Below are 17,669 nucleotides of genomic sequence, written 5' to 3'. Positions count from 1 at the left end.
CCAGCTTTGCTTGGTCCCTTTTTGTACACGACCAAGCCTCGAAAAGGTGCCGGATCTGACTAGATGACCACCAGAGGGAATCGGGGATCACCTCCCCTTACTCCCCCAGTGGTCACCAACCCCATCCCACCCCAAAAAACTTTTAAATACATTTTTTGCCAGCCTCTATGCCAGCCTCAAATGTCATACCCAGCTCCATGACAGCAGTATGCAGGTCTCTGGAGCAGTTTTTAGTGGGTGCAGTGCACTTCAGGCAGGCAGACCCAGGCCCATCCCCCCCTACCTGTTACACTTGTGGTGGTAAATGGGAGCCCTCTGAACCCCACCCAAAACCCACTGTACCCACATGTAGGTGCCCCCTTCATCCCTAAGGGCTATGGCAGTGGTGTACAGATGTTGGTAGTGGGTTTGGGGGGGGGATTTGGAGGGCTCAGCAACCAAGGTAAGGGAGCTATGCAGCTGGGAGCAATTTGTGATGTCCACTGCAGTGCCCCCTAGGGTGCCCGGTTGGTGTCCTGGCATGTGAGGGGGACCAGTGCACTACAAATGCTGGCTCCTCCCATGACCAAATGGCTTGGATTTGGCCGGTTTTGAGATGGCAGCCCTTAGTTTCCATTATATGCGAAAACCAAGGTCGGCCATCTCTAAGGTCGACCCAAATGCTGAGATTTGGCTGTCCCTGACCGTATTATCGAAACGGAAAATGGCCGGCCATCTTGTTTCGATAATACAGTCGGGTATGCCGCTTGACGGGTCGTCATTAGAGATGGCCGGCCCCGTTCGATTATGCCCCGCTATCCAGCTTATAATCGAACGAGAATAACGCCCAAGTTCCGACCTAAATCGGGAGATGGGCGTTCTTCTCACAAAAACAAATAAAGCGGCATAATCGAAAGCCGAACTTTGGACGCTTTCAACTGCACTCCGTCGCGGATGCGGACAAAGTTGACGGGGGAGTGTCGGAGGCGTGGTGAAGGCGGAACTGGGGCGTGGTTATCACCCGAACAGAGATGGGCGCCCTTCGCCGATAATGGATGCGTTTGTAGCTAGAATTTAGGGCACTTTTCCTGGACCCTGTTTTTTGATGAATAAGGCCCCAAAAAGTGCCCTAAATGACCAGATGACCCCCAGAGGGAGTCGGGGATGACCTCCCCTGACTCCCCCAGTGGTCACTAACCCCCTCCCACCACAACAAATGATGTTTCACAACTTTTTACTTTCACCCTCAAATGTCATACCCTCCTCCCAAGCAGCAGTATGCAGGTCCCTGGAACAGTTGTTAGGGGGTGCAGTGGACGTCAGGCAGGTGGACCCAGGCCCATCCCCCCCCTACCTGTTACAATTGTGCTGCTTAATGCTACTAGTCGTCCAACCCCCCCAAACCCCCTGTACCCACATGTAGGTGCCCCCCTTCACCGCTTAGGGCTATAGTACTGGTGTAGACTTGTGGGCAGTGGGTTTTGAGGGGGATTTGGGGGGCTCAACACCCAAGGGAAGGGTGCTATGCACCTGGGAGCTCTTTTACCTTTTTTTTTGTTTTTGTAAAAGTGCCCCCTAGGGTGCCCGGTTGGTGTCCTGGCATGTGAGGGGGACCAGTGCACTATGAATCCTGGCCCCTCCCACGAACAAATGCCTTGCATTTATTCGTTTTTGAGCTGGGCGATTTCATTTTCCATTATCGGTGAAAAGCAAAAACGCCCAGCTCACACCTTGGCGAATAAAGCATGGGCGTCTATTTTTTTTAAAAAATACGGTTCACTCCGCCCCTTCACGGACCCGTTCTCGGAGATTAACGCCCATGGAGATAGGCGTTTCTGGTCGATTATGCCCCTCCATGTGACCCACTGGGTGAAAAGGTACCAAAAGTGGGGTTACAAATAATAGAAGTAAAGGTTATAAAAGTTTGGAGGGATAAATTTTGACAGCTTACATTTTTGAAATTTTGTGTACTATAGGGTTAGTAAAAAGGGACTATGGCGGGTTTTTTTCACAACTTAGATGTTTTTCATATTGTACAGCCTAAAACCTGCAATGGGTATATGATTTCTGGGGTTAATTACTTTTTTGTTCCTAATAAACATTTCTCATTTCTTAAAGACATAATCAGTCCATACCTGAGAATGAAATTTTGCAGTTGATATCCCTTTATCTTACAGTATAAATATTATAGCATAAAAGAGGAAAACTATAGATCAAAATTCTTGCCCCAGATCCTAAATTATATCAAAATATAACACAAATCCAGGTCATCATAAATAAATCACTAAAATGAAAATTAAAAACCCTCTATGTGAGAAGTGCTCAGAAATAAATTGTGCTAAAGTGACAACAGACAAAGCTCCCCATTTCAACCGTTGCACTTGGTTTTGTTCTTTCAAATGTACATATTCGGGAGAAATGATCAAAGAATATGTCATAAATAATCACAATATAGAAAATGAAAACACTTATCTGATAATGACAAATACAAAAGGTGTGATGAAATCATCAGTCTAAACTGCTGTCCCAACCACTGCTTACCTGTACAAATAGCGACTGCAGAATGGCGAGTTATCATTGACCTCGGTGATCTCTGCAATGACGGAGATAGCTGCACACTGAAGGTCTTTGTCACAGACCTTGACAGCAAAAGACTGAGTATTCAGAAATCCAGTGGTCTCTAGGTCTAGTCTAGATATAATAATCACTGTTCCAGTTCCTAGAACATGGACAAAAATGTAAGAATGACTGATAACGTGGTAGCATAGTAAATGACGGCAGATAAAGACATCAATGGTCCATCCAGTCTGCCCAACAGTCACACTCATTATTGATTCATGATTAAACCAACCATGAATGTGATATAAAATACTCGATCCTGATCTTTCGTTGGTAGTTTTGGGACACAGACTGTAGAAGTCCACCCAGCACTGGCCTTATGTTCCAACTAATAGAGTTGCCGTTAAAGTCCTCTCCAACCCATCCTAAACTGTCTTGCCATATACAGGACACAGGCCATACAAGACTGCCCAACACTGGCCTTAGTTCTTCACAGCCAGAGATGTCATCTAAGCACCACTTGACACATCAATACATGCAGCCTTCTAAGCTTTGCTTTTTATACCATCCATTTTCTAATTAAAGATCCTCTGTGTTCTTCCTACACCTTTTTGTCTAAGCATTTTCTGCAACATGATGCACACAAAGTCTAAGTTGCATTGTTGAAAAGGAGGTGTGGCCTTGGGCGTGGAATGGGCTGGTCATGGGCTTTCTAAAATCTATGCACATGGTTATAGAATACACCCGGTCCCCATGTAACTTAAGCGCCATCATTTACACTAAGGTTTACTTGGTGTAACAGCCCGCAACTACATTTAGTTGCGTAGATGGGCGTGCGGCGTATTCTATATACCATGTGGAACTTTAGGCTTATTCTATCAAGTATGCCTAAATTTAGGCATACTTTATAGAACACGCCTAGGCATATTTTGTTTCGGTGACACCTTTCTTAGGTGTGATATATAGAATCTAGTCCTATGTGCTAATATTAAATAGACGTAACTGACTATCGCACGCTGAAGTGCTAATTAACTGGCCAAAAAGTCACTTAGCTCAAAAATGGAAGGGGCATGCGACTTGAATTGCACATGCAATTCCAGTTGTGTTCTGGATTTGCGCACACAATGTCATTGCTTAATAAGCCAATCGGCACTGCCACTTAAGCAATTATCGACACTAATTAGCTTTAATTAAAATTTCTGCACACAACTTGCTAAGTGTGTTCTATAAAGTGGTGTGCATAAATTCTACCATGCGGATCTCAACAGCGGGTGTGGTCATGGAAGAAGCATGGGTGGGCATTCCTTACATTTACGCGCTCCATGCCTAACTTAGACATGGGAATTTACACCATTTTACTTGGTGTAAATGGTTGCACCTATATTTAGTCGCCACTATGCGTATTCTATAAACCACGCTGAAAATAATACACCTAAATATGTTCTATAAACTACACCTAAAGTTAGGCACAGTTTATAGAATATGCCTAGGCGTATTTTTTTCAGCACCAATTTTTTAGGTGTGATATATATAATCTAGCCCTAAAGGGCTACATTTAGAAACATACATTTTCTCCTGCTATTGACGTGGCATAAGTGAATACTTATGCTAGTATTCTCTGGGCACCCATATACCTTTATAGAATTTACACTCTGTGCACTGCATTTTGGTGCATGTTATAGAATTGACCCCTTAGGGTAATTCTATAAGTAGTCGCCAAGCTGTAGAAGGCAATAAGGTGCGTAAATTGTGGTATTCAAGTCAAATACAAATAAGTAAATAAATAAATTTATATACAGGGTGAAGCAAAAAAAAGGAACCCCCTAGAGTTTTTTGCTGTTTTCTCAGCAACCGCTTTGAATTTCAACAAGAAATTTTATGTGCTTATTTAGTCATTACATATTACTGTTAAATAACATGTAATTATCTTAAACTATGTTGATGGTAATGACATTTTAGTGTTGCAACCTAGTGATTTTTGCATGTTAAAAAACGTTTAAGCTACAACACAGTAAAGTAACTTCATTCAAATGATACAATTAACAATGTGTCAGAATTTCACTGTCACTGTGAATGCTCAAAGTGTCCACCCCCAGCTTTGACATAGCTTTCAGTCACTTTGGAAAGTTCTTAACTTTGGATGCATCCAGAAGCTGTGCTAGTTTGGTTTACTCATGCAGTTTACTCTAGTGTTTATCATTTTACTACATTGAGCGGCATTATCCACAGCCAGTTGGGTTGGGTCAGACGCCTGATGAAGGCCTAGCGGCCGAAACACGACTCGTGTTGAGTCACAATTTGGCAACCAATAAATATATTACGCTACCCCTTGATTTTGTTCAGATATTTTATAAAGACATGTAGGCACCTGTGTGTCTCTTTACAAAATCAAGCCCAAATAGGCACCTTCTTGCCCTCTAAACCTAGGTGACCTGTTATAAAATGATCTCCCTGTTAAAGACAAGGTAAGAGGAACAAAAAGGATTGGAATAGCAGAAGTTTGAAACCTACGAACATTTGTAACCTTCATCAAAGCTTCAGCCTTGACCACTGTCCAATCACAAACATCCTGAATGATCTCATAATTCAATCATCTAAAAAAATGTACCTAAACTGAAGGGTGTCGTTCCCTTTCACTGTCCTTATGCGCAGATCAAAACTGGCAGAACATTCAGACTGCAAACTGTTAAGGTCTTTCCATGCGAAATGTACCAATCTATCCCGTACTTATTTAAATCTGCATTATCCAGACTGCAATGGACTTAGATAGAAATCTACTTACGTATCCAGCTTTTCTTACATAAGTACACAACTGTTGAACGCTTTGCCCAAAGCTGTAAGGTCTATCCATAACCACCTTAACTTCAGGAAAATACTGAAAACCATTCTGTTTAAGAAGGCTTATCCCCCTAATCCAGATGAACTTTCTACTTCCTGCGACACAGCTAAATATGGACAATATTAGACTTTTATTACCATCCCCTCTTCATTTCTTGTAGCTTATACTTATGTTTCTTATCATGCTTTCTACTTCATTATGTACCTGTATTATTGAACCGGAGCTTTATGGTATTCTGTAAGCCACATTGAGCCTGCAACAAAGTGGGAAAATGTGGGATATAAATGTGTTAAATAAATAAATAAATATTAATAGAGGGATGTGGGTGGGTGGCTGTGATTGTCCAAGGAGTAGCTTGGAGGCATCAACACTAGACGCAATTAGGCAAGAAAAGCATCACCTAACTTGAAGTATCCTACTTCCAAAACGAGGTAAACAGTTCCAAAACTCAGAGAATGGACTTATGGCAAAACTATGGAATGGCCTCCCAAAAGCTGTGAAAACAATCCACGACCACCTGAACTTCAGGAAATCACTAAAAACCAACTTCTTCAAAACGGCCTACCCCAACAACCCCACGTAACCTCTTCACCCAGCAACACGGCATGACTATAATCGTACTGGACAACACGCAATCTTCATTCCTTCCAACTCTCCACTTATACCTCATACGATCACTATACAACCTGTATTTGTTATCAACCGACTGAGCAAATGCCTTTGACGGTACTATGTAAGCCACATTGAGCCTGCAAATAGGTGGGAAAATGTGGGGTTCAAATGCAACAAATAAATACATAAATGAAATGTATTTTCTCTTGAAAATGATATAGCATTATTCCAATTTTCATTCCTTAAAACACAAGAACACCTCCCTGGATGGAGGACTTGACTTTTTTTTGTTCCAAAATACCTGCGTACGGGAGAATTATAAATACACATTTTTATAAATAAATACATTACTGCATAACACTCTTTAGGGTATTTGGGGGTCCTTTTACTAAGATGCCCTACGTAATGTGCTTATTATGTAATAATATGGGACTGTCCTGCCCCCTCCAAAAATAAATAAATAAAAAATACCCTGCAGTTACTTCACACAAAACAGAAAAATATTAGAAAATCCTTTAAAGTGTTTTGCGGTAAACCTTTTTCCCACATTAACCCCCGGATTGTATATATAATGCCAAAATTTCTGCGCAGAAATCAAAGCGTATTCCATAACAATGTAACATACATAGTAACATAGTAAATGACGGCAATGTGAATAACTTAATTAGTTAACAAGCTAATCAGCATTGTTAATTGGATGTCAACAAGCAATTATGAGCACTAATTGGCATTAAATGAGATTTACGCTCACAATTTGCTAATAGTGTATTCTGTAATGTTGTGCGCCTAAATTCTAAGTTTATAGTTGAAAAGTGGGTGTGGCCATAGGTGGGGTATGGGCAGGGCATGGGCATTTCTACAATTTAGGCGCATTATTACAGAATAGTCCCACTCTGTGCTTAATTTAGGTGTCAGGATTTATGCTAAGTAAAACGTGGCCTAAATGAATGCAACTAAATTTGGTCATGTGAAAAGCTGCTTGGAGTATTCTATACATCGTGCGGAACTTTAAGCCAATTCTATAAAATTTAGGCTTACTTTAGAGAATACACCTAGGAGTATTTCTTTTCCACATGGATTTTTCAGGCACAGAATAACCATAAACAAACATTGCTTTTTTTTTTTTTAACAAAATAGGAGAACTAATACAGAGGCCTTGTCAGGTTCTATGCTGTCTTCCATGCCTCAACCCAGCACATAATATTACTACTACTACTACTTATCACTTCTATAGCGCTACAAGGCATACGCAGCGCTGTACATCATACATGAAAAGACAGTCCCTGCTCAAAGAGCTCACAATCTAAATAGGACAGACAGACAGAACAACTAAGAGGTAAGGGAATAAAAGAGGTGGGGATAAAAGGGTACAGGGCAAGTGAGTAGTGGTTAGGAGTCAAAAGCAGCGTTAAAGAGGTGGGCTTTTAGCCTGGATTTGAAAACGGCCAAAGATGGGGCTAGACGTACAGGCTCGGGAAGTCTATTCCAGGCGTGAATTAGATATTGAATTTAAATTAGTTTTTCTATAAGCCCATTGCCATGACTATAGGTCACAGATCAATATTTATGAAAAATGTTTTAAAACTATACTATAAAATATGAATGCATACCTGCATATTTAACCAAATACCAGTGCCTTTAGAATTAAAGCTGCAGATCTGAAGCGAGCATCTTACCTTTATCAATTGCGAAATAGGGGTTGCCTGGCTCCAGTCTGTAGGTGAGGTCATTCATGAAGTCTTCATCGATAGCTGCACATGTAGCCACTCTTCTGCCAATTGGAAGCTCCTCATCTAGCTTGATTTGTACTTTTTTTTCTAAGCCAGAAGTTTCTGTCTGTGTGGTCTCCACACCATTGGAAATGCTTGAAAAGCTGGTAAATGGAACAATTCATTCACAAGCAAAATAGTCTTTGACAAATTGACAAATAAAGCCACCCAAGGGAGAAATGAACAAAATCCCCTTTATTAAGCAAGCACTGAATCCTGTTACCTCACAGGTACAGCAAAGTAAAGAGTAAAGGGGTCCTTTTCTAAGGTGCACTGAAAAATGGGCTGCGCTGGTGTAGGCGCGTGTTTTGGGCGCGTGTTTTGGGCGCGTGCAGATCCATTTTTCAGTGTGCCTGTAAAAAAAGCCTTTTTAAAATTTTTGCTGAAAATGGACGTTCGGCAAAATAAAAATTGGCATATGTCCATTTTGGGTCTGAGACCTTACCGCCAGCCATTGACTTAGCGGTAAGGTCTCACGCGTTACCCGTGCGGTAATCATCTACACATGTAGAATGATGATTACTGCCCGGTTTCTGCCGCATGCCAGAAAATAAAAATTATTTTCTGGCGCGCGTAGCGGACGTGTGTGAAAAATGAAATTACCACATGGGCCACATAGTAGCCGTTCCGTAATTCCGAATTGATGCGTAGGCACCTATGCGGCTTAGAAAAAGGGCCCCAAAGTCTCTTAGGTTCAGAGGCAAACTTCACACAGGCTTGTAGCTGACAGCCTTAAGTCTACAGTACACACATACACAGCTACTTGCAGGGTTTCTCAACGAAGGTCTACTTCCAGCTAGACCTCAAAGATAGGGTTACCATATGGCTCCAGAAAAAGGAGTAACTATATTGTAAATCCCTTGTTACTGCATATGGTATATAAGAGGAAAAAGCCTCAACAGACTCCTAGATGCAGCTATTCAGCTTTCAATCTATGGAGTTCTATCTGTCATCATCGGCAAAAAACCTCTATATTAGACTAATGTTAAGTCTTTCTGTCTAACTCCTCTTATATACCTTATGCAGTAACAAGGGATTTGCAATATAGTTATTTGAGTTAGAGAGATCCCAATAGACGCTCAGACAGAGATAGTAGGTGCTTCCAGAAAAAGGAGGACAGGTTGAGCCAGTCTGAGTTTTACTTCTATTGCTTTCAATGGAAGTAAAACCCAGACTGGATCAATGTGTCCTCCTTTTTCTGGAGCCATACGGTAACCCTAAAGACAGCATTCTTGTAAAACTCAAACTATAGCTTAGCCTACTTTAGTCAGGTTCTGGTAGCTTACACACGAGCAGTAGAGACCTACATTCCAGGGCAGCTTCTCCCTTCCCAAGGCCTTCTTGTTTTCTTTCTGCTCACTGATGAGCCTCGTCCTCCTGGTCAGGCAGCCTAAGGTCCATAGGCTACATTGGCTTTGCGGTTGAGCCTCTGACACGGCAGGTTTAGCGCCACCTGCTGTACAGTGGCTGAACTGTAACCTCAGGGAGTATTTCTAGGGACGCCTGTCACTATGTCACTCTCTTCTTCATAACATTCAACACACCCACTTCCCTTTTTCCTTCTTTTCCTGACTTTGTGGAAAGCATTCTCATCCTTCCAGTCCCCTCAGCCTTTAATCTTGTGGTCATCTTTGATGTCTGTCTTTCTTTCTGTATACACAACTTAAATGCTTCTAATGCATGTTTCTTATTATTGCTAAAATCTATCATACATTAATGTTCCTTATTTACTGTGGGTCTTTTTTTATGCAGCGGAATCCATTTATTAATAATGCATGTTAACATTGTGTTGTATTTTTAGAAATTGTAAACTGCTTTGTTTAGCAAAAGTTAAGTGGTAAACTACATTTTAATAGGCATAAACATAAATATTAGCATGCTATAACATGGTAGTGCTCATTAGTAAATCTAGCCTTGAGTATGCTACCAAAATGCTCATCCGCTTCTCTGTTTGGACTGCAGCAACCTGCTTCTCATGGGTCTCTGAGGAACCATCTTTCTTTGCTACAATCTATCGGAAGGTTTGCTTTAGGATACCCTTTACCCTTACTCTGGTCCTGTAAGTCTGTATTCTAGATCCATTCTCCAACAGTTCTCTCTCTCTCTCTCTCTATCTATCTATCTATCTATATATATATATATATATATATCTAGTAGATAGCCTTTCTGGGTGACCTTAGGAGAAGAAGGAATTAGAGAAGACTGTCTCACTCTTCTTTGAATACACTGACCCAAGTCGTGCATTAATATCATAAAATCCATTATAGGAAATATACCTACACCCCAACCTTCCATCATGACATTGGGCGATGATGGTAATGGTAACAGTGCTTGTAGTCTGCCAACTCCCAGTCAAAGGTTCAAAGCAGATAAAGCAAGAATTAACTATTACACAATAATGAAAAGAAACAGATACCCAAAAAGATTATCACTGAAGCAGAAGTTTTTTAAACAGATAAGCTTTCAATTGATTTCAAAATAGTAGGAAAGAATTAATCTTTCTAATATCAGCTAGGAATGAACACCATGTTGAAACTGCCTGATACGGAGATTTCTTAAACCTTACTTTTACAAATGATGGAAAATAAAAGAAGGCATGAATCTAGAGAACGTGATGAAACAGGAGGTAATGGAAATGAAAATAAAGAAAATAGATATTCTGTATATATACCATAGAACATCTTATATACCCAACATGCAAGCTTAACAATAATTTGGGCTTTAATGGGTAACCAATGGAAATTGATCAATGTAGGTGGTGGTGGTCATGGTTGTGGTGAGGAAGGGGACAGCATTATGAAAACTATTAAGATCGTGGAGTCAAAAAATAAAGAAGGTTAAAAAAAAGTATCCAACCCCCCCCCCCCCCCAAAATAAGGGGGCCAATATTCAGACCACAGGAGTTAGACCGGTTAACTCCCGTGGTTGGTTCTGAGCCCAGATATTTAATGTTGGTTTATATTTGGCCAGTTTAAAGATAACCGGCTAAGTCAATAGTCAGACTTAACAGGTTATCTTTAAACTGGACAAAGATATCTCTCATTTTGATGTGGCCGAATATGGCCGCTAAACCAGCTTTAAAAATTGGTGGATAGCCACTTATATTGGGTGATATAACCGGCTATCTGCTAGCCGCTACCCAGGGATATTCAGCGGGGGATAACCAGTTATCACTTGCTGAATATTGGCAGATAGCCGATTAAGCGCTATTTAACCGGTCAACAGACATTCTGACCGGTTATATAGCACTGAATATCAGGGAGAAGGTCTTTATTTCATGTATTATTTTATGTGCAACGAAAATTTCTCAACAAACATGTACTAATTACCGCCACTTTTGAAACGTCCTAACCATGGGTGCCTAGAAGACATATCCAGTAATCTTTTAAAATGAATTCTCCATTCATAGATGCAATAAGCATATAATTTGCTGCAGAATCATTTGAATTAGCTTTTCAAAAGAGCCTGTTGATGAGAATAATAGACTGTATCTGTGTATACTTACATGCATGATAGTGCAGGACTATTGTCATTTGCATTGGTAAGAAAAACCTTCACATTTCCAGTAATAAACAGGGCTCCATCATCTACTTTTATTGCTATTATGTAGCTGAAAGCAAATGCATATACACCAAAATTAATGGGATTCTGAATAGTAACAGGCACTGCAATTTGTAAAGAAGAAATGTTCCTTCCATATTTTTATAGAAAATATAAAACATGGAACATAAATAGATTAATAGATGCTATCACACACAGGTATGGAACTTGGAGGTCAAGAGTTATTTCACAGTTACAGTGTTCGAAAGTCCGTGGGCATATCATTAGCACTTGGATTACTGTCGTATAGTGTATTGCTGGCCCTGAACTATTCTTGATGGATAGGAAAGTCCACACGGGGAACTGGAGGGTGCCCTCTACAGGAAACAAAGGAGAACCAAAAAAGAAGGAATGACCCTATACAAGTTAATAGTGAGGCCCCACTTGGAGTACTGTGTTCCATTTTGGAGGCCATCAGGCTTATTTTCGAAAGAGAAGGACACCCATCTTTCGACACAAATTGGAAGATGGGTGTCCCTCTCCAAGGGTCGCCCAAATCGGCATAATCAAAAGCCAATTTTGGGCGTCCACAACTGCTTTCCGTCGCAGGGATGACAAAAGTTCCCGAGGGTGTGTTGGAGGCATAGCGATGGCAGGACTTGGGCGTGCCTAACACATGGGCATCCTCGACCCATAATCGAAAAAAGGGCGTCCCTGACGAGCACTTGGATGACTTTACTTGGTCCTTTTTTTGTTACCAGCAAGCCACGAAAAGGTGCCCGAACTGACCAGATGACCACCAAAGGGAATCAGGGATGACCTCCCCTTACTCCCCCAGTGGTCACTAATCCCCTCTCACCCTCAAAAAAAATAGTTAAAAAATATTTTGTACCAGCCTCAAATGTCATACTCAGGTCTATTGCAGCAGTATGCAGGTCCCTGGAGCAGTTTTAGTGGGTGCAGTGCATTTCAGGCAGGCAGACCCAGGCCCATCCCCCCCCCCCACTTGTTACACTTGTGGTGGTAAATATGAGCCCTCCAAAACCCACCACAAACCCACTGTACCCACATGTAGGTGCCCCTTCACCCGTAAGGGCTACGGTAGTGGTGTACAGTTGTGGGTAGTGGGTTTGGGGGGGGGTTGGGGGGCTCAGCACACAAGGTAAGGGAGCTATGTACCTGGGAGCTTTTTCTAAAGTCCACTGCAGTGCCCCCTAGGGTGCCCGGTTGGTGTCCTGGCATGTCAGGGGGACCAGTGCACTACGAATGCTGGCTCCTCCCATGACCAAAGGGCTTGCATTTGGTCGTTTCTGAGATGGATGTCCTCGGTTTTCATTATCGGCGAAAATCAGAAACGACCAAGTCTAAGGATGACCATCTCTAGGGACGACCTAAATGTCAAGATTTGGGCATCCCCGACCGTATTATCGAAACGAAAGATGGACGCCCATCTTGTTTCGATAATATGGGTTTCCCTGCCCCTTCACTGTGACGTCCTGCGAAGATGTCCTCAGGAAAACTTGGGCACCCCTTTCGATTATTCCCCTCCACATCTTGCTAAGGACATAAAAAGACTTGAAGAGGTTCAGAGACAAGTGACGAAAATGGTATGGGGTTTGCGTCGCAAGACATATGAGGAAAGACTTGATAACCTGAACATATATATATCTGGAGGAAAGGAGAGACAAGGGTGATATGGTACAGACATTAAAATATTTCAAAAGTATTAATCTGCAAAAAAAGCCTTTTCCAGAGACAGGAAGATGGTAGAACTAGAGGACATGAATTGAGGTTGCAGGGGGGCCAACTCAGGAATAACGTCAGGAAGTACTTTTTCACGGTGAGAGTGGTAGATACCTGGAATGCTCTCCCATGGGAAGGTGGTGGAGATGACAACGGTAACAGAATGCAAAAGTACGTGGGATAAACGCAAAGGAATCCTGTATAGAAGGCATGGAACCATACAAGTTTAGCGGTGATTACATGGCAACACCAATAATTGGGAAGCAAAGCCAGTACTGGGCAAACATCTTGGTCTATACCCTGATCATGGCTAGACAGTAGCTGCAGAACAAGGTCAGTGTCGGGCAGACCTCTACAGTCTGTGCCTTGATCGTGGCTGGACAGATAAGCCACTTCTATGGTCTCTGCCCTGATCATGGCTAGAGAGATTTGGATGAACCGTACAGGTCTTTATCAGCTGTCATCTATTATGTGTTACTATGTCACTGACTTATACTGATATTCTGTAATGGAACATTGGTACCTAGTTTCTTTTATAGAAAAGGTTCCTACCATATCATCCTTGAGGCACTTAAATGGAACACAGTTAAAGAATTGTCCCTCAGATAGTTGTGAATGAAGGTTTATTCACTAGAGCTTACCTTGTTCTAACTGAGCTGGAAAAATAAAAGATCAGAAACTTCCAGGTTATAAAAAAAGAAATCAAAGTGAACGCACTTACCTTTTCATAGCAGTGTCAAAATCAAATGACATGTTGGAAGAAATTACCCCGGTGTTGTCAATGACAAACCCTGTATCTCCCGATGTAATGGAATACTGTTGAATGTGAAAGAGAAGTAACTGATTATACCAGAAACTACACAAGATGCTATACACAGAAAAACAAATGTTCTAGAACAGAGAAGGGCAACGAAAATGATAAAGGGGATGGGGCGACTTCCCTATGAGGAAAGGCTAAAGCAGCTAGGGCTCTTCAGCTTGGAGAAATGGCGGCTGAGGGGAGATATGATAGAGGTCTATAAAATAATGAGTGGAGTTGAACGGGTAGATGTGAAGCGTCTGTTCACGCTTTCCAAAAATACTAGGACTAGGGGGCATGCGATGAAGCTACAATGTAGTAAATTTAAAACGAATCAGAGAAAATGTTTCTTCACTCAACGTGTAATTAAACTCTGAAATTCGTTGCCAGAGAATGTGGTAAAGGCGGTTAGCTTAGCGGAGTTTAAAAAAAAGGTTTGGATGGCTTCCTAAAGGAAAAGTCCATAGACCGTTATTAAATGGACTTGGGGAAAATCCACTATTTCTGGGATAAGCAGTATAAAATGTTTTGTACATTTTTGGGATCCTGCCAGGTATTTGTGACCTGGATTGGCCAATGTTGGAAACAGGATGCTGGGCTCGATGGATCTTTGGTCTTTCCCAGTATGGCAATACTTATGTAACATTTAAGCCATGCCAAAGGAAGCATTAGAAAAACGACTCATATCTCAGTGTGTTCTGTTCTCCCACCAATATGAAAAGAAGCAGGGTGCATTGAGATACTCATTAGAATAATTGAGACCAGACTCAAATGGTCATCATGACAATAATAATAGGCTCAAACCGTTCAAAAACAGAATGCGTTGGGGTGATGTAATAAAGCCAGATTGGCTTAAAAATCCCAGAGATATGTTCTGAACAATTTAAGGAAGGCAGTGTGTTTCATAGTGCAGCTGATATGTTGAGGAGAGACAAATTATTTTGACAAACATCTTGATATTATACACATCTTCCCATCAAAAAAATGCTCACAATAAAATATCATTAAAAGTGAATGTAAATAAACAATCAATAATCAACAAAGTAATATTAAAATAAAATAAAGCACAACTTAACATAAATGTGTATCATTCATCAGGCAGAATCATTAATTTAATTGTTCCTTCATTCATTTGTATTTATAGATCCCAATATTGCAGCCTAACGGTTAGTGTAGTAGCCTGAGAACCAGGGAACTGGGTTCAATTCCCACTACAGCTCCTTGAGACTCTGGTATAAAATAAGTTCCTGTATATAATATGTAAACTGCTTTGATTGTAACCACAGGAATGCAATATATCAAACCACATTTCATTTTATATGCATGTAAATCTATTTAAAAAAATCATAACATCTACTACTACTACTACTACTATTTAGCATTTCTATACATCTGTAGACAGCATGACATTTCTTACTACATACATCTTAAACCCAATGCACTGTCCTAACCCATAAAATAATCAAACAAAAACCTGTTGAAAGGTAATGTTTTCAATCCCTTCCTAAATTTTAGCTAATCTCCTTCCATTTGTAGACCACAGGGTAGTCTATTCCACCACATAGCGCATTTTTCATGATTGCACCTTTTTCAGAATTGTTCCAATCTAATATTATTCACAGTAGGTACCACACAAATGCAAGCAGGAACATGACTGGTTAGCTTTTCCTGCAAATACTTATGTACACTGGAGGACCTATGCACATAGCCAGAGAATGAAGCCTGGCTACCACAACACCACTCAAGAGGTTAATTGATCTGAAACGAAACTGTTCAGCAAACAGAAAAATATCAGGCACTGCCTTTCAACCAGTCACCGCATGCCACCATTTTAATTCCAGCCTTCCTGAAAACAAGAAGTTCTCTTCTTAATGCCTTCCATTGTGCTATAGAACCACTAAAGCAGAAGAAAGGTACAATTTATTTATTTATATTTTGCTCACACCTTTTCAGTAGTAGCTCAAAGTAAGTTACATTCAGCAGAGGAAAGGTACAATTTATTTATATTTTGCTCATGCCTTTTCAGTAGTAGCTCAAGGTGACTTACATTCAGGTACTCTGGATATTTCTCTGTCCCAGGAGGGCTCACAATCTAAGTTTGTACCTGAGGCAAAGGAAGGTTAAGTGACTTGCCCAAGATCACAAGGAGCAGTGGTGGAATTTGAACTGGCCACCTCTGGATTGCAAGACTGGTGCGCTCCTCCACTCCACAATGACTTGCACCAGCCTGAAGATAGGAGGGAAAAACAAAATTCTTTATTCCACTGGATTGAAGTATTACACAAATATTGGCTGCAACTCTCAACACAGTGACAGCTTAAAAAGTTGAATAGAAGCTGCTTCTTAGCAACTGTCACTTTCATTTCTCAGGCGGGGGGGGGGGGGGGGGTGAGGGTGGTTAATGTGAGGATAGTAATGAGAACAACAAAGACCAGGCAGAATGCCAGGAGCTAAGGAAGAAGGGTTGCCATTGGCCTCCAGTTTTTAAGGATAGACCTGGTTTTATCCCATTGCATTTAGGGCCTCTTTTACTAAGCTGTGGTAAAAAGGGGTCTGCACTGGCGTCAGCGTGTTTTTGACACATACTGAGGCCCCCTTTTACTGCAGCAGGTAAAATGCTGTCATTGTTTTCTAAGAAATGGCTATGCGGTAAGTGAACCACTTACCATGTGGCCATTTTTGAGGGGGGAGCACTTACAGTCACCCACTGAAGTGGTGGCAAGAGTTCCCATGGCAACCTGGCAGTAACTGGGCAGCACACAGCATTACCCAATTACCATATTTTTGTAGCACCGAAAATGGCGCACACTGGGGGTGAGAACTACCGAAGTGCTGATAAGGTAGCCCGGCAGTAGTTCCAGATTAGCAAGCAGTAAACCCGCATTGGGCTTTCCACCGCTTAGTAGATTGTAAGCTCTTTGAGCAGGGACTGTCTTTCTTCTATGTTTGTGTAGTGCTGCGTATGCTTTGTAGCGCTATAGAAATGCTAAATAGTAGTAGTAGTAGTTAGTAAAAGATTCCCTTAGGAGCTGTAGTTCTGATTTCCATATTACATTCCCTAAGAAAATTAAGACTAACGGGGCACTTCCAAGTTACTCAGTTCCAGGAGGGAGATTTTAGGCCTGTTCTGGATTTCTGCCAAGCTCATCCTGATACATTATGGGACCTGATTTCAATGGCTATAACCAGGGACTGCAAATACCACACTGCTTTGGAATGTAGTTTCAAAAACAGGACTGGCCAAAAAGTCCCCCTCCTGAAACTGGGTAAAGTGGCAGCTCTGGGCTATACACATAGTCCGTGTGGTAAAAGACAGAAAATCATGAGCTAGTAGGCAATAGCTGATAGATGCAAAGAATGGGATTTCAGCAAAACCAGGAGATGATACTATGGACTATACCTATGTCAATGAGAGCATGTTGTTGAAAGTAAAAATGCAAGAGCACAAGGAAGAGAACAGTCCTAGGTTAGGAGACCATTGCCAAATTTGCCACCCATGCGCTGTTGGAGAGAGAGTTTACACAAGACTATCTCTACTTCAGGAAGCAGGTGAAAGCTTGGCTCTTCAACCAAGCCTTTAATGGAAGATGTAACTAACTTGTTAGTCTCACTCACACACAAGGATTGACTCGGGCTGCACATACTGCAGCAGGACATGTTTGTCCACTCCTAGCCTAACTGAGATAATATTTAACCATCTCTCTGACCTCATGTGCAACTTTCTTCAAATCAGTCACCTTACATTCAAATTCTTCCTACTTTCTTACTCATCTATATGTTACAACTTTGCCTTACCCTTCACTACCAATTATAATGTTCTATTACGTAT

General features: G+C 41.4%; 1 protein-coding gene across 1 annotated transcript in view; it reads right to left on the bottom strand.

The window, feature by feature from the left end:
* LOC115472478 (cadherin-related family member 3-like) overlaps positions 1-17,669 on the bottom strand; it is a 116,662-nt gene that overhangs the window by 77,635 nt on the left and 21,358 nt on the right. The window contains exons 5-8 of the mRNA XM_030206768.1: positions 13,763-13,857; positions 11,264-11,368; positions 7,666-7,862; positions 2,521-2,698 (exon numbers count right to left, since the gene is read on the bottom strand). Of these exons, the coding sequence (XP_030062628.1) occupies positions 2,521-2,698; positions 7,666-7,862; positions 11,264-11,368; positions 13,763-13,857 (575 nt within the window). The remainder of the gene's footprint in view (positions 1-2,520; positions 2,699-7,665; positions 7,863-11,263; positions 11,369-13,762; positions 13,858-17,669) is intronic.

The sequence above is a fragment of the Microcaecilia unicolor genome, chromosome 6 (assembly GCF_901765095.1).
Source record: "Microcaecilia unicolor chromosome 6, aMicUni1.1, whole genome shotgun sequence".
Taxonomy (NCBI): Eukaryota; Metazoa; Chordata; class Amphibia; order Gymnophiona; family Siphonopidae; genus Microcaecilia; species Microcaecilia unicolor.
Note: the sequence above shows the minus strand (reverse complement) of the source record. Positions and strands in the feature narration are given on the sequence as shown.